The 17,055-nt window shown below is 47.3% G+C and overlaps 2 protein-coding genes across 3 annotated transcripts in view; both read left to right on the plus strand.

Annotated features, from left to right (window-relative positions):
- Positions 1-921: 921 nt before the first annotated feature.
- LOC135571018 (E3 ubiquitin-protein ligase SMURF1-like) lies at positions 922-16,927 on the plus strand. 2 transcript variants are annotated; one of them, XM_065016834.1, is made up of 5 exons: positions 922-1,053; positions 3,344-3,522; positions 4,941-5,199; positions 15,839-16,040; positions 16,809-16,927. In XM_065016834.1, the coding sequence occupies exons 1-5, from the start codon at positions 967-969 to the stop codon at positions 16,886-16,888; spliced, it is 807 nt and encodes a 268-aa protein (XP_064872906.1). In that variant the 5' UTR covers positions 922-966; the 3' UTR covers positions 16,889-16,927. The 2 variants fall into 2 exon arrangements, with proteins under 2 accessions (XP_064872906.1, XP_064872907.1); XM_065016835.1 differs by lacking the exon at positions 922-1,053 and adding an exon at positions 3,099-3,153 and having other exon boundaries at positions 16,800-16,927.
- A 10-nt stretch (positions 16,928-16,937) lies between these two features.
- The window catches only part of syngr3a (synaptogyrin 3a), a 4,765-nt gene continuing 4,647 nt past the window's right edge, over positions 16,938-17,055 (plus strand). The window contains exon 1 of the mRNA XM_065016837.1: positions 16,938-16,982. Coding sequence (XP_064872909.1) covers positions 16,938-16,982 — 45 coding nt within the window. The remainder of the gene's footprint in view (positions 16,983-17,055) is intronic.

Below are 17,055 nucleotides of genomic sequence, written 5' to 3' on the forward strand. Positions count from 1 at the left end.
GGAGTGGCTGTACCTGCTGTGGTAACGTTGTATTATGGTTATACAGGGAGTGGCTGTACCTGCTGTGGTAACGTTGTAATAACGTTGTATTATGGTTATACAGGGAGTGGCTGTACCTGCTGTGGTAACGTTGTATTATGGTTATACAGGGAGTGGCTGTACCTGCTGTGGTAACAACGTTGTATTGTGGTTATACAGGGAGTGGCTGTACCTGCTGTGGTAACGTTGTAATAACGTTGTATTATGGTTATACAGGAGTGGCTGTACCTGCTGTGGTAACGTTGTATTATGGTTATACAGGGAGTGGCTGTACCTGCTGTGGTAACGTTGTAATAACGTTGTATTATGGTTATACAGGGAGTGGCTGTACCTGCTGTGGTAACGTTGTATTATGGTTATACAGGGAGTGGCTGTACCTGCTGTGGTAACGTTGTAATAACGTTGTATTATGGTTATACAGGGAGTGGCTGTACCTGCTGTGGTAACGTTGTAATATGGTTATACAGGGAGGGGCTGTACCTGCTGTGGTAACATTGTATTGTGGTTATACAGGGAGTGGCTGTACCTGCTGTGGTAACATTGTATTATGGTTATACAGGGAGTGGCTGTACCTGCTGTGGTAACATTGTTGTGGTTATACAATAACGTTGGTAACATTGTATTATGGTTATACAGGGAGTGGCTGTACCTGCTGTGGTAACGTTGTAATAACGTTGTATTGTGGTTATACAGGGAGTGGCTGTTCCTGCTGTGGTAACGTTGTAATAACGTTGTATTAAGGTTATACAGGGAGTGGCTGTACCTGCTCTGGTAACGTTGTAATAACGTTGTATTATGGTTATACAGGGAGTGGCTGTACCTGCTGTGGTAACGTTGTATTATGGTTATACAGGGAGTGGCTGTACCTGCTGTGGTAACATTGTATTGTGGTTATACAGGGAGTGGCTGTACCTGCTGTGCCATGAGATGTTGAACCCGTACTACGGCCTGTTCCAGTACTCAACAGACAACATTTACACACTACAGATCAACCCTGACTCCTCTATCAACCCTGTGAGTACACACACTACAGGACAACCCTGTGAGTACACACACTACAGATCAACCCTGTGAGTACACACACTACAGATCAACCCTGACTCCTCTATCAACCCTGTGAGTACACACACTACAGATAAACCCTGTGAGTACACACACTACAGATCAACCCTGACTCCTCTATAAACCCTGTGAGTACACACACTACAGATAAACCCTGTGAGTACACACACTACAGATAAACCCTGACTCCTCTATCAACCCTGTGAGTACACACACTACAGATAAACCCTGTGAGTACACACACTACAGATCAACCCTGACTCCTCTATCAACCCTGTGAGTACACACACTACAGATCAACCCTGTGAGTACACACATTACAGATCAACCCTGTGAGTACACACACTACAGATCAACCCTGTGAGTACACACACTACAGATCAACCCTGACTCCTCTATCAACCCTGTGAGTACACACACTACAGATCAACCCTGTGAGTACACACACTACAGATCAACCCTGTGAGTACACACACTACAGATCAACCCTGTGAGTACACACACTACAGATCAACCCTGTGAGTACACACACTACAGATCAACCCTGACTCCTCTATCAACCCTGTGAGTACACACACTACAGATCAACCCTGACTCCTCTATCAACCCTGTGAGTACACACACTACAGGACAACCCTGTGAGTACACACATTACAGATCAACCCTGTGAGTACACACATTACAGACCAACCCTGACTCCTCTATAAACCCTGTGAGTACACACACTACAGATCAACCCTGACTCCTCTATAAACCCTGTGAGTACACACACTACAGATCAACCCTGTGAGTACACACACTACAGATCAACCCTGTGAGTACACACACTACAGATCAACCCTGTGAGTACACACACTACAGATCAACCCTGTGAGTACACACACTACAGATCAACCCTGACTCCTCTATAAACCCTGTGAGTACACACACTACAGATCAACCCTGTGAGTACACACACTACAGATAAACCCTGTGAGTACACACACTACAGATCAACCCTGACTCCTCTATAAACCCTGTGAGTACACACACTACAGACTACAGATCAACCCTGTGAGTACACACACTACAGACTACAGATCAACCCTGTGAGTACACACACTACAGACTACAGATCAACCCTGACTCCTCTATAAACCCTGTGAGTACACACACTACAGATCAACCCTGACTCCTCTATCAACCCTGTGAGTACACACACTACAGATCAACCCTGTGAGTACACACACTACAGATCAACCCTGTGAGTACACACACTACAGATCAACCCTGACTCCTCTATAAACCCTGTGAGTACACACACTACAGATCAACCCTGTGAGTACACACACTACAGATAAACCCTGTGAGTACACACACTACAGATCAACCCTGACTCCTCTATAAACCCTGTGAGTACACACACTACAGACTACAGATCAACCCTGTGAGTACACACACTACAGACTACAGATCAACCCTGTGAGTACACACACTACAGACTACAGATCAACCCTGACTCCTCTATAAACCCTGTGAGTACACACACTACAGATCAACCCTGACTCCTCTATTAACCCTGTGAGTACACACACTACAGATCAACCCTGTGAGTACACACACTACAGATCAACCCTGTGAGTACACACACTACAGATCAACCCTGTGAGTACACACACTACAGGACAACCCTGTGAATACACACACTACAGATCAACCCTGTGAGTACACACACTACAGATCAACCCTGTGAGTACACACATTACAGATCAACCCTGTGAGTACACACACTACAGATCAACCCTGACTCCTCTATAAACCCTGTGAGTACACACACTACAGATCAACCCTGTGAGTACACACACTACAGATCAACCCTGACTCCTCTATAAACCCTGTGAGTACACACACTACAGATCAACCCTGACTCCTCTATAAACCCTGTGAGTACACACACTACAGATCAACCCTGTGAGTACACACACTACAGATCAACCCTGTGAGTACACACACTACAGATCAACCCTGTGAGTACACACACTACAGATCAACCCTGACTCCTCTATCAACCCTGTGAGTACACACACTACAGATCAACTCTGACTCCTCTATCAACCCTGTGAGTACACACACTACAGATCAACCCTGTGAATACACACACACACTACAGATCAACCTTGTGAATACACACACACACTACAGATCAACCCTGACTCTATCAACCCTGTGAGTACTGATGATGATGATGATGGTGTGTGTATAGGACCACCTGTCGTATTTCCACTTTGTGGGTCGTGTGATGGGCCTGGCAGTGTTCCACAGTCACTATATCAACGGAGGCTTCACCCTGCCCTTCTACAAGCAGCTGCTGGGCAAACCTATTATGCTACAAGACCTGGAGACCACTGATCCTGAACTTCACAAGAGTCTGGTCTGGATACTGTGAGTACCACACACTAGTAATTACACTAGCTTTACTGACCCTGGACTAGACAAGAGTCTGGATACTGTGAGTACCACACACTAGTAATTACACTAGCTTTACTGACCCTGGACTAGACAAGAGTCTGGTCTGGATACTGTGAGTACCACACACTAGTAATTACACTAGCTTTACTGACCCTGGACTAGACAAGAGTCTGGTCTGGATACCGTGAGTACCACACACTAGTAATTACACTAGCTTTACTGACCCTGGACTAGACAAGAGTCTGGTCTGGATACCGTGAGTACCACACACTAGTAATTACACTAGCTTTACTGACCCTGGACTAGACAAGAGTCTGGTCTGGATACTGTGAGTACCACACACTAGTAATTACAATAGCTTTACTGACCCTGGACTAGACAAGAGTCTGGTCTGGATACTGTGAGTACCACACACTAGTAATTACACTAGCTTTACTGACCCTGGACTAGACAAGAGTCTGGTCTGGATACTGTGAGTACCACACACTAGTAATTACACTAGCTTTACTGACTCTGGACTAGACAAGAGTCTGGTCTGGATACCGTGACTACCACACACTAGTAATTACACTAGCTTTACTGACCCTGGACTAGACAAGAGTCTGGTCTGGATACTGTGAGTACCACACACTAGTAATTACACTAGCTTTACTGACCCTGGACTAGACAAGAGTCTGGTCTGGATACTGTGAGTACCACACACTAGTAATTACACTAGCTATGGACTAGACAAGAGTCTGGTCTGGATACTGTGAGTACCACACACTAGTAATTACACTAGCTTTACTGACCCTGGACTACACAAGAGTCTGGATACTGTGAGTACCACACACACACACTAGTAATTACTCTAGCTTTACTGACCCTGGACTAGACAAGAGTCTGGATACCGTGAGTACCACACACTAGTAATTACACTAGCTTTACTGACCCTGGACTATACAAGAGTCTGGATACCATGAGTACCACACACACACACTAGTAATTACACTAGCTTTACTGACCCTGGACTAGACAAGTGTCTGGTCTGGATACTGTGAGTACCACACACTAGTAATTACACTAGCTTTACTGACCCTGGACTAGACAAGAGTCTGGATACTGTGAGTACCACACACTAGTAATTACACTAGCTTTACTGACCCTGGACTAGACAAGAGTCTGGTCTGGATACTGTGAGTACCACACACACTAGTAATTACACTAGCTTTACTGATCCTGGACTATACAAGCGTCTGGTCTGGATACCGTGAATACCACACACTAGTAATTACACTAGCTTTGTGCCAGCAGTATCTCTTCGTTTCTGGGTATTACAATGTTATCTCTGTGTGTGTGTGTGTGTGTGTGTGTGTGTGTGTGTGTGTGTGTGTGTGTGTGTGTGTGTGTAGGGAGAATGACATCTCGTCGGTTCTAGATCATACGTTCTGCGTGGAACACAGTGCCTTCGGGAAGTTCCTTCAACACGAGCTGAAACCCAACGGTCAGAACCTCCCGGTAACCGAGGACAACAAGAAGGAGTACGTGAAGCTTTACGTTACCTGGAGGTTTATGAGGGGGATCGAGGCTCAGTTCTTAGCTCTGCAGAAAGGATTCAGCCAACTGATTCCTCAACACCTCCTCAAACCATTTGACCACAAGGAGCTGGAGGTACCTGTCTGTTGTACCTGTCTGTTGTACCTGTCTGTCTGTTATACCTGTCTGTTGTACCTGTCTGTTGTACCTGTCTGTTATGTCTCTCTGTTATACCTGTCTGTCTGTTGTACCTGTCTGTTGTACCTGTCTGTTGTACCTGTCTGTTGTACCTGTCTGTTATGTCTCTCTGTTATTCCTGTCTGTCTGTTGTACCTGTCTGTCTGTTGTACCTGTCTGTTGTACCTGTCTGTTGTACCTGTCTGTTGTACCTGTCTGTTGTACCTGTCTGTTATACCTGTCTGTTGTACCTGTCTGTTATGTCTCTCTGTTATACCTGTCTGTCTGTTATACCTGTCTGTTGTACCTGTCTGTTATACCTGTCTGTCTGTTGTACCTGTCTGTTGTACCTGTCTGTTGTACCTGTCTGTTATGTCTCTCTGTTATACCTGTCTGTCTGTTGTACCTGTCTGTCTGTTGTACCTGTCTGTTGTACCTGTCTGTTGTACCTGTCTGTTGTACCTGTCTGTTGTACCTGTCTGTCTGTTATACCTGTCTGTCTGTTGTACCTGTCTGTTGTACCTGTCTGTTATACCTGTCTGTCTGTTATACCTGTCTGTCTGTTGTACCTGTCTGTTGTACCTGTCTGTTATGTCTCTCTGTTATACCTGTCTATCTGTTATACCTGTCTGTCTGTTGTACCTGTCTGTTGTACCTGTCTGTTGTACCTGTCTGTTATACCTGTCTGTCTGTTATACCTGTCTGTCTGTTGTACCTGTCTGTTGTACCTGTCTGTTATGTCTCTCTGTTATGTCTCTCTGTTATACCTGTCTGTCTGTTGTACCTGTCTGTTGTACCCGTCTGTTGTACATGTCTGTTGTACCTGTCTGTTGTACCTGTCTGTTGTGTCTGTCTGTTGTGTCTGTCTGTTGTGTCTGCCTGTTATACCTGTCTGTTGTACCTGTCTGTCTGGTATACCTGTCTGTTATACCTGTCTGTCTGTTGTACCTGTCTGGTGTACCTGTCTGTCTGTTATACCTGTCTGTTGTACCTGTCTGTTATACCTGTCTGTCTGTTATACCTGTCTGCCTGTTATACCTGTCTGCTATACCTGTCTGTTGTACCTGTCTGGTATACCTGTTTGTCTGTTATACCTGTCTGTCTGTTATACCTGTCTGTTGTACCTGTCTGTTGTACCTGTCTGTTGTACCTGTCTGTTATACCTGTCTGTTGTACCTGTCTGTTATGTCTCTCTGTTATACCTGTCTGTCTGTTATACCTGTCTGTTGTACCTGTCTGTTATACCTGTCTGTCTGTTGTACCTGTCTGTTGTACCTGTCTGTTGTACCTGTCTGTTGTACCTGTCTGTTATGTCTCTCTGTTATACCTGTCTGTCTGTTGTACCTGTCTGTCTGTTGTACCTGTCTGTTGTACCTGTCTGTTGTACCTGTCTGTTGTACCTGTCTGTCTGTTATACCTGTCTGTCTGTTGTACCTGTCTGTTGTACCTGTCTGTTATACCTGTCTGTCTGTTATACCTGTCTGTCTGTTGTACCTGTCTGTTGTACCTGTCTGTTATGTCTCTCTGTTATACCTGTCTATCTGTTATACCTGTCTGTCTGTTGTACCTGTCTGTTGTACCTGTCTGTTGTACCTGTCTGTTATACCTGTCTGTCTGTTATACCTGTCTGTCTGTTGTACCTGTCTGTTGTACCTGTCTGTTGTACCTGTCTGTTATGTCTCTCTGTTATACCTGTCTGTCTGTTGTACCTGTCTGTTGTACCCGTCTGTTGTACATGTCTGTTGTACCTGTCTGTTGTACCTGTCTGTTGTGTCTGTCTGTTGTGTCTGTCTGTTGTGTCTGCCTGTTATACCTGTCTGTTGTACCTGTCTGTCTGGTATACCTGTCTGTTATACCTGTCTGTCTGTTGTACCTGTCTGGTGTACCTGTCTGTCTGTTATACCTGTCTGTTGTACCTGTCTGTTATACCTGTCTGTCTGTTATACCTGTCTCCCTGTTATACCTGTCTGCTATACCTGTCTGTTGTACCTGTCTGGTATACCTGTTTGTCTGTTATACCTGTCTGTCTGTTATACCTGTCTTGTCTGTTGTACCTGTCTGTTGTACCTGTCTGTTGTACCCGTCTATTATACCTGTCTGTCTGTCTGTCTGTTATACCTGTCTGTTATTCCTGTCTGGCTGTCTGTTATACCTGTCTGTTATACCTGTCTGTCTGTTGTACCTGTCTGTCTGTTATACCTGTCTGTTGTACCTGTCTGTTATACCTGTCTGTCTGTTATACCTGCCTGTCTGTTGTACCTGTCTGTTGTACCCGTCTGTTATACCTGTCTGTCTGTCTGTTATACCTGTCTGTTATTCCTGTCTCGCTGTCTGTTATACCTGTCTGTCTGTGTCTGTCTGTCTGTCTGTCTGTCTGTCTGTCTGTCTGTCTGTCTGTCTGTCTGTGTCTGTTATACCTGTCTGTTATACCTGTCTGTCGTACCTGTCTGTTGTACCTGTCTGTCTGTTGTACCTGTCTGTCTGTTATACCTGTCTGATGTACCTGTTTGTTATACCTGTCTGTCTGTTATACCTGCCTGTCTGGTGTACCTGTCTGTTATACCTGTCTGCCTGTTATACCTGTCTGTCTGTCTGTCTGTCCTGTCTGTCTGTCTGTCTGTCTGTTATACCTGTCTGTTATACCTGTCTGTTATAGTGTATAATCGGAAGCCTGTCTCCCTGTCTCTCTCTAGTGTATAATCGGAGGCCTGTCTCTCTCTAGTGTATAATCGGAGGCCTGTCTCTCTCTAGTGTATAATCGGAGGCCTGTCTCTCTCTAGTGTATAATCGGAGGCCTGTCTCTCTCTAGTGTATAATCGGAGGCCTGTCTCCCTGTCTCTCTCTAGTGTATAATCGGAGGCCTGTCTCCCTGTCTCTCTCTAGTGTATAATCGGAGGCCTGTCTCCCTGTCTCTCTCTAGTGTATAATCTGAGGCCTGTCTCCCTGTCTCTCTCTAGTGTATAATCGGAGGCCTGTCTCCCTGTCTCTCTCTAGTGTATAATCGGAGGCCTGTCTCCCTGTCTCTCCCTAGTGTATAATCGGAGGCCTGTCTCCCTGTCTCTCCCTAGTGTATAATCGGAGGCCTGTCTCCCTGTCTCTCTCTAGTGTATAATCAGAGGCCTGTCTCTCTCTAGTGTATAATCGGAGGCCTGTCTCCCTGTCTCTCTCTAGTGTATAATCGGAGGCCTGTCTCCCTGTCTCTCTCTAGTGTATAATCGGAGGCCTGTCTCTCTCTAGTGTATAATCGGAGGCCTGTCTCCCTGTCTCTCTCTAGTGTATAATCGGAGGCCTGTCTCTCTCTAGTGTATAATCGGAGGCCTGACTCCCTGTCTCTCTCTAGTGTATAATCGGAGGCCTGTCTCCCTGTCTCTCTCTAGTGTATAATCGGAGGCCTGTCTCCCTGTCTCTCTCTAGTGTGTAATCGGAGGCCTGTCTCCCTGTCTCTCTCTAGTGTATAATCGGAGGCCTGTCTCTCTCTAGTGTATAATCGGAGGCCTGTCTCCCTGTCTCTCTCTAGTGTGTATAATCGGAGGCCTGTGGAGGCCTGTCTCCCTGTCTCTCTCTAGTGTATAATCGGAGGCCTGTCTCCCTGTCTCTCTCTAGTGTATAATCGGAGGCCTGTCTCTCTCTAGTGTATAATCGGCCTGTCTCCTCTCTAGTGTATAATCGAGGCCTGTCTCCTGTCTCTCTCTGTCTCTCTAGTGTATAATCGGAGGCCTTGTCTCCCTGTCTCTCTCTAGTGTATAATCGGAGGCCTGTCTCTCTCTAGTGTGTAATCGGAGGCCTGTCTCCCTGTCTCTCTCTAGTGTATAATCGGAGGCCTGTCTCTCTCTAGTGTATAATCAGGAGGCCTGTCTCCCTGTCTCTCTCTAGTGTGTAATCGGAGGCCTGTCTCCCTGTCTCTCTCTAGTGTATAAACGGAGGCCTGTCTCCCTGTCTCTCTCTAGTGTGTAATCGGAGGCCTGTCTCCCTGTCTCTCTCTAGTGTATAATCGGAGGCCTGTCTCTCTCTAGTGTATAATCGGAGGCCTGTCTCTCTCTAGTGTATAATCGGAGGCCTGTCTCCCTGTCTCTCTCTAGTGTATAATCGAGGCCTGTCTCCTCTCTAGTGTATAATCGGAGGCCTGTCTCCCTGTCTCTCTCTAGTGTATAAACGGGAGGCCTGTCTCCTGTCTCTCTCTAGTGTGTAATCGGAGGCCTGTCTCCTGTCTCTCTCTAGTGTATAATCGGAGGCCCTGTCTCCCTGTCTCTCTCTAGTGTATAATCGGGGTCTCCCTGTCTCTCTCTAGGTATAATCTGTCTCCCTGTCTCTCTCTAGTGTATAATCGGAGGCCTGTCTCTCTCTAGTGTATAATCGGAGGCCTGTCTCCCTGTCTCTCTCTAGTGTATAATCGGAGGCCTGTCTCCCTGTCTCTCTCTAGTGTATAATCGGAGGCCTGTCTCCCTGTCTCTCTCTAGTGTATAATCGGAGGCCTGTCTCCCTGTCTCTCCTAGTGTATAATCGGAGGCCTGTCTCCTGTCTCTCTCTAGTGTGTAATCGGAGGCCTGTCTCCTGTCTCTAGTGTATAATCGGGAGGCCTGTCTCCTGTCTCTCTCTAGTGTATAATCGGAGGCCTGTCTCCTGTCTCTCTCTAGTGTATAATCGGAGGCCTGTCTCTCTCTAGTGTATAATCGGAGGCCTGTCTCCCTAGTCTCTCTCTAGTGTATAATCGGAGGCCTGTCTCCCTGTCTCTCTCTAGTGTATAATCGGAGGCCTGTCTCCCTGTCTCTCTAGTGTATAATCAGAGCCTGTCCCCTGTCTCTCTCTAGTGTATAATCGGGAGGCCTGTCTCCCTGTCTCTCTCTAGTGTATAATCGGAGGCCTGTCTCCCCTGTCTCTCTCTAGTGTATAATCGGAGGCCTGTCTCTCTCTCTCTAGTGTATAATCGGAGGCCTGTCTCCCTGTCTCTCTCTAGTGTATAATCGGAGGCCTGTCTCTCTAGTGTATAATCAGAGGCCTGTCTCCCTGTCTCTCTCTAGTGTATAATCGGAGGCCTGTCTCCCTGTCTCTCTAGTGTATAATCGGAGGCCTGTCTCCTGTCTCTCTCTAGTGTATAATCGGAGGCCTGTCTCCCTGTCTCTCTCTAGTGTATAATCGGAGGCCTGTCTCCTGTCTCTCTAGTGTATAATCGGAGGCCTGTCTCCTGTCTCTCTCTAGTGTGTAATCGGAGGCCTGTCTCCTGTCTCTCTAGGTGTATAATCGGGAGGCCTGTCTCTGTCTCTAGTGTATAATCGGAGGCCTGTCTCCCTGTCTCTCTCTAGTGTCTAATCAGAGGCCTGTCTCCCTGTCTCTCTCTAGTGTATAATCGGAGGCCTTGTCTAACGGAGGCCTGTCTCTGTCTCTAGTGTATAATCTCTCTCTGTCTCTGTCTCTCTCTAGTGTATAAACGGAGGCCTGTCTCCTGTCTCTCTCTAGTGTATAATCGGAGGCCTGTCTCCCTGTCTCTCTCTCTGTGTAATCGGAGGCCTGTCTCCTGTCTCTCTCTAGTGTATAATCGGAGGCCTGTCTCTGTCTCTAGTGTCTAATCTGAGGCCTGTCTCTGTCTCTCTCTCTGTATAATCAGAGGCCTGTCTCCCTGTCTCTCTCTGTGTGTAATCGGAGGCCTGTCTCCCTGTCTCTCTCTCTCTGTATAAACGGAGGCCTGTCTCCCTGTCTCTAGTGTAATCGGAGGCCTGTCTCCCTGTCTCTCTCTAGTGTATAATCGGAGGCCTGTCTCTCTAGTGTATAATCGGAGGCCTGTCTCTCTAGTGTATAATCGGAGGCCTGTCTCTGTCTCTAGTCTCTAATCGGAGGCCTGTCTCCCTGTCTCTCTCTAGTGTGTAATCGGAGGCCTGTCTCCCTGTCTCTCTCTAGTGTATAAACGGAGGCCTGTCTCCCTGTCTCTCAGTGTAATCGGTCTGCCTGTCTCCTGTCTCTCTAGTGTATAATCGGAGGCCTGTCTCTGTCTCTCTCTAGTGTATAATCGGAGGCCTGTCTCCTGTCTCTCTCTAGTGTGTAATCGGAGGCCTGTCTCCCCTGTCTGTATCTCTCTAGTGTATAAACGGAGGCCTGTCTCCCTGTCTCTCTCTAGTGTGTAATCGGAGGCCTGTCTCCCTGTCTCTCTCTAGTGTATAATCGGAGGCCTGTCTCCCTGTCTCTCTCTAGTGTATAATCGGAGGCCTGTCTCCCTGTCTCTCTCTAGTGTGTAATCGGAGGCCTGTCTCCCTGTCTCTCTCTAGTGTATAATCGGAGGCCTGTCTCTCTAGTGTATAATCGGAGGCCTGTCTCCTGTCTCTCTAGTGTATAATCGGAGGCCTGTCTCCTGTCTCTCTGTCTCTCTGTAAATCGGAGGCCTGTCTCTCTCTAGTGTATAATCGGAGGCCTGTCTCTCTCTAGTGTATAATCAGAGGCCTGTCTCCCTGTCTCTCTCTAGTGTATAATCGGAGGCCTTGTCTCCCTGTCTCTCTCTAGTGTATAATTGGAGGCCTATCTCTCTCTAGTGTATAAACGGAGGCCTGTCTCCCTGTCTCTCTCTAGTGTGTAATCGGAGGCCTGTCTCCCTGTCTCTCTCTAGTGTATAATCGGAGGCCTGTCTCTCTAGTGTATAATCAGAGGCTCTGTCTCTCTGTCTCTCTCTCTCTGTAATCGAGGCCTGTCTCTCTCTCTCTCTAGTGTATAAACGAGGCCTGTCTCCTGTCTCTCTCTCTGTCTCGAGGCCTGTCTCTCTCTGTCTCTGTCTAGTGTATAATCGGAGGCCTGTTCTCTAGTCTGTATAATCAGAGGCCTGTCTTCTAGTGTATAATCGGAGGCCTCTCTGTCTCCTGTCTCTCTCTGTGTAATTGTCTCCTATCTCCCTGTCTCTCTGTGTATAATCGGAGGCCTGTCTCCTGTCTCTCTCTGTATAAACTCTCTCTCTGTCTCCCTGTCTCCCTGTCTCTCTCTGTGTGTAACTCTCTCTGTCTCCTGTCTGTCTCTCTAGTCTCTCTGAGGCTCTGTCTCTCTCTCTGTGTATAATCTGAGGCCTGTCTCTCTCTGTCTCTCTCTAGTGTGTAATCGGAGGCCTGTCTCCCTGTCTCTCTCTAGTGTATAATCGGAGGCCTGTCTCCCTGTCTCTCTCTATGTATAATCGTGGAGGCCTGTCTCCTGTCTCTCTCTAGTGTGTAAATGGAGGGCCTGTCTCCTGTCTCTCTCTAGTGTATAATCGGAGGCCTGTCTTCTAGTGTATAATCGGGAGGCCTGTCTCCCTGTCTCTCTCTAGTGTATAATCGGAGGCCTGTCTCCTGTCTCTCTCTAGTGTATAATCGGAGGCCTGTCTCTCTCTAGTGTATAATCGGAGGCCTGTCTCTCTCTAGTGTATAATCGGAGCCTGTCTCCCTGTCTCTCTCTAGTGTATAATCGGAGGCCTGTCTCCCTGTCTCTCTCTAGTGTGTAATCGGAGGCCTGTCTCCCTGTCTCTCTCTAGTGTATAAACGGAGGCCTGTCTCCCTGTCTCTCTCTAGTGTGTAATCGGAGGCCTGTCTCCCTGTCTCTCTCTAGTGTATAATCGGAGGCCTGTCTCTCTCTAGTGTATAATCGGAGGCCTGTCTCTCTCTCTCTAGTGTGTAATCGGAGGCCTGTCTCCCTGTCTCTCTCTAGTGTATAATCGGAGGCCTGTCTCCCTGTCTCTCTCTAGTGTGTAATCGGAGGCCTGTCTCCCTGTCTCTCTCTAGTGTATAATCGGAGGCCTGTCTCCCTGTCTCTCTCTAGTGTATAATCGGAGGCCTGTCTCTCTCTAGTGTATAATCGGAGGCCTGTCTCCCTGTGTCTCTCTAGTGTGTAATCGGAGGCCTGTCTCCCTGTCTCTCTCTAGTGTATAAACGGAGGCCTGTCTCCCTGTCTCTCTCTAGTGTGTAATCGGAGGCCTGTCTCCTGTTCTCTAATGTATAATCGGAGGCCTGTCTCTCTAGTGTATAAACGGAGGCCTGTCTCCTGTCTCTCTCTAGTGTATAATCGGAGGCCTGTCTCCTGTCTCTCTAATGATGTATACAACGGAGGCCTGTCTCCTGTCTCTCTCTAGTGTGTAATCGGAGGCCTGTCTCCCTGTCTCTCTAGTGTATAATCGGAGGCCTATTATATCAGTGTATAATCGGAGGCCTGTCTCCCTGTCTGCTCTCTAGTGTATAATCGGAGGCCTGTCTCACTGTCTCTGGTATATATGGTCGGAGGCCTGTCTCCTGTCTCTCTAGTGTATAATCGGAGGCCTGTCTCCCTGCTCTCTCTAGTGTATAATCGGAGGCCTGTCTCCCTGTCTCTCTCTAGTGTATAATCAGAGGCCTGTCTCTCTCGGTATGAGTGTCCCTGTCTCTCTAGTGTATAATCGGAGGCCTGTCTCTCTCTCTAGTGATAATCGGAGGCCTGTCTCCTGTCTCTCTCTAGTGTATAATCGGAGGCTGTCTCCTGTCTCCTCAGTGTATATCGAGCTGCTCTGTCTCTCTCTAGTTGTATAATCGGAGGCCTGTCTCCTGTCTCTAGTTGTATAATCGGAGGCCTGTCTCCCTGTCTCTCTCTAGTGTGTAATCGGAGGCCTGTCTCCCTGTCTCTCTCTAGTTGATAATCGGAGGCCTGTCTCCCTGTCTCTCTCTAGTTGATAATCGGAGGCCTGTCTCCCTGTCTCTCTCTAGTTGATCATCTGAGGCCTGTCTCCCTGTCTCTCTCTAGTTGATAATCTGAGGCCTGTCTCCCTGTCTCTCTCTAGTTGATAATCGGAGGCCTGTCTCCCTGTCTCTCTCTAGTGTATAATCGGAGGCCTGTCTCCCTGTCTCTCTCTAGTGTATAATCGGAGGCCTGTCTCCCTGTCTCTCTCTAGTGTATAATCGGAGGCCTGTCTCTCTCTAGTGTGTAATCGGAGGCCTGTCTCTCTCTAGTGTATAAACGGAGGCCTGTCTCCCTGTCTCTCTCTAGTGTGTAATCGGAGGCCTGTCTCCCTGTCTCTCTCTAGTGTATAATCGGAGGCCTGTCTCTCTCTAGTGTATAATCGGAGGCCTGTCTCCCTGTCTCTCTTTAGTGTATAATCTGAGGCCTGTCTCCCTGTCTCTCCCTAGTGTATAATCGGAGGCCTGTCTCCCTGTCTCTCTCTAGTGTATAATCGGAGGCCTGTCTCCCTGTCTCTCTCTAGTGTATAATCAGAGGCCTGTCTCCCTGTCTCTCTCTAGTTGATAATCTGAGGCCTGTCTCCCTGTCTCTCTCTAGTTGATAATCTGAGGCCTGTCTCCCTGTCTCTCTCTAGTGTATAATCGGAGGCCTGTCTCCCTGTCTCTCTCTAGTGTATAATCGGAGGCCTGTCTCCCTGTCTCTCTCTAGTGTATAATCGGAGGCCTGTCTCTCTCTAGTGTGTAATCGGAGGCCTGTCTCTCTCTAGTGTATAAACGGAGGCCTGTCTCCCTGTCTCTCTCTAGTGTGTAATCGGAGGCCTGTCTCCCTGTCTCTCTCTAGTGTATAATCGGAGGCCTGTCTCTCTCTAGTGTATAATCGGAGGCCTGTCTCCCTGTCTCTCTCTAGTGTATAATCGGAGGCCTGTCTCCCTGTCTCTCTCTAGTGTATAATCGGAGGCCTGTCTCCCTGTCTCTCTCTAGTGTATAATCGGAGGCCTGTCTCTCTCTAGTGTATAATCGGAGGCCTGTCTCCCTGTCTCTCTCTAGTGTATAATCGGAGGCCTGTCTCCCTGTCTCTCTCTAGTTGATAATCGGAGGCCTGTCTCCCTGTCTCTCTCTAGTTGATAATCTGAGGCCTGTCTCCCTGTCTCTCTCTAGTGTATAATCGGAGGCCTGTCTCTCTCTAGTGTATAATCGGAGGCCTGTCTCTCTCTAGTGTATAATCGGAGGCCTGTCTCCCTGTCTCTCTCTAGTGTATAATCAGAGGCCTGTCTCCCTGTCTCTCTCTAGTGTATAATCGGAGGCCTGTCTCTCTCTAGTGTATAATCGGAGGCCTGTCTCCCTGTCTCTCTCTAGTGTATAATCGGAGGCCTGTCTCTCTCTAGTGTATAATCGGAGGCCTGTCTCTCTCTAGTGTATAATCGGAGGCCTGTCTCCCTGTCTCTCTCTAGTGTATAATCGGAGGCCTGTCTCCCTGTCTCTCTCTAGTGTATAATCAGAGGCCTGTCTCCCTGTCTCTCTCTAGTGTATAATCGGAGGCCTGTCTCTCTCTCTAGTGTATAATCGGAGGCCTGTCTCCCTGTCTCTCTCTAGTGTATAATCGGAGGCCTGTCTCTCTCTCTAGTGTATAATCGGAGGCCTGTCTCTCTGTCTCTCTCTAGTGTATAATCGGAGGCCTGTCTCCCTGTCTCTCTCTAGTGTGTAATCGGAGGCCTGTCTCCCTGTCTCTCTCTAGTGTATAATCGGAGGCCTGTCTCCCTGTCTCTCTCTAGTGTATAATCGGAGGCCTGTCTCTCTCTAGTGTATAATCGGAGGCCTGTCTCCCTGTCTCTCTCTAGTGTATAATCAGAGGCCTGTCTCCCTGTCTCTCTCTAGTGTGTAATCGGAGGCCTGTCTCCCTGTCTCTCTCTAGTGTATAATCGGAGGCCTGTCTCCCTGTCTCTCCCTAGTTGATAATCGGAGGCCTGGGGAAGATAGACCTAGCAGATTGGAAGTCTAACACCCGTTTGAAGCACTGTGCTGTAGACAGTAATGTGGTTTGCTGGTTCTGGGAGGCTGTAGAGAGCTTCACTGAGGAGAGGAGAGGACGACTACTGCAGTTTGTTACCGGTTCTACCAGAGTTCCACTACAGGGATTCAAGGCACTACAGGGTGGGTCGCACGCACACCCCACTATTAACAAAGAACAGCTATAACTAGAACAGTTGATGTTGGTGTTCTAGAACAGTAATAACTAGAATGTGTTGTACATCAGTGATGTTGGTGTTCTAGAACAGTGATAACTAGAATGTGTTGTACATCAGTAATGTTGGTGTTCTAGAACAGTGATAACTAGAATGTGTTCTAGAACAGTGATAACTAGAATGTGTTCTAGAACAGTGATAACTAGAATGTGTTCTAGAACAGTGATAACTAGAATGTGTTCTAGAACAGTGATAACTAGAATGTGTTGTACATCAGTAATGTTGGTGTTCTAGAACAGTGATAACTAGAATGTGTTGAACATCAGTAATGTTGGTGTTCTAGAACAGTGATAACTAGAATGTGTTGAACATCAGTAATGTTGGTGTTCTAGAACAGTGATAACTAGAATGTGTTCTAGAACAGTGATAACTAGAATGTGTTCTAGAACAGTGATAACTAGAATGTGTTGTACATCAGTAATGTTGGTGTTCTAGAACAGTGATAACTAGAATGTGTTGTACATCAGTGATGTTGGTGTTCTAGAACAGTGATAACTAGAATGTGTTCTAGAACAGTGATAACTAGAATGTGTTGTACATCAGTGATGGTGGTGTTCTAGAACAGTGATAACTAGAATGTGTTCTAGAACAGTGATAACTAGAATGTGTTCTAGAACAGTGATGGTGGTGTTCTAGAACAGTGATAACTAGAATGTGTGTGTGTAAGGTTCTACAGGTTCAGCAGGCCCAAGGCTGTTCACCATCCATCTGATAGAGGCCAACACAGACAACCTACCCAAGGCACACACATGGTAAGAACCTTTAACACCCTTTAACACCCACGCTGCCCACGGTTACCTTCTTCATGGTAAGAACCTTTAACACCGGGCTGTCAAACACACTGCCCACGGCTTCTCCTCTTCCTCTCTGCTGAAACTATCTCACCAGAGAAAGAGTATGACATGCAATACTCTTTTATGACC

Source organism: Oncorhynchus nerka, unplaced genomic scaffold, assembly GCF_034236695.1.
Source record: "Oncorhynchus nerka isolate Pitt River unplaced genomic scaffold, Oner_Uvic_2.0 unplaced_scaffold_838, whole genome shotgun sequence".
Lineage (NCBI taxonomy): Eukaryota > Metazoa > Chordata > Actinopteri > Salmoniformes > Salmonidae > Oncorhynchus > Oncorhynchus nerka.

Excerpts from the sequence above, each read along its gene's own strand:
- LOC135571018 (XM_065016834.1), top strand. The coding sequence starts at position 967 with ATGTTGAACCCGTACTACGGCCTGTTCCAGTACTCAACAGACAACATT. Across the intron at positions 1,054-3,343 it reads CTGACTCCTCTATCAACCCT|GACCACCTGTCGTATTTCCA; the intron begins GTGAGTACACAC and ends GTGTGTGTATAG. Across the intron at positions 3,523-4,940 it reads AAGAGTCTGGTCTGGATACT|GGAGAATGACATCTCGTCGG; the intron begins GTGAGTACCACA and ends GTGTGTGTGTAG.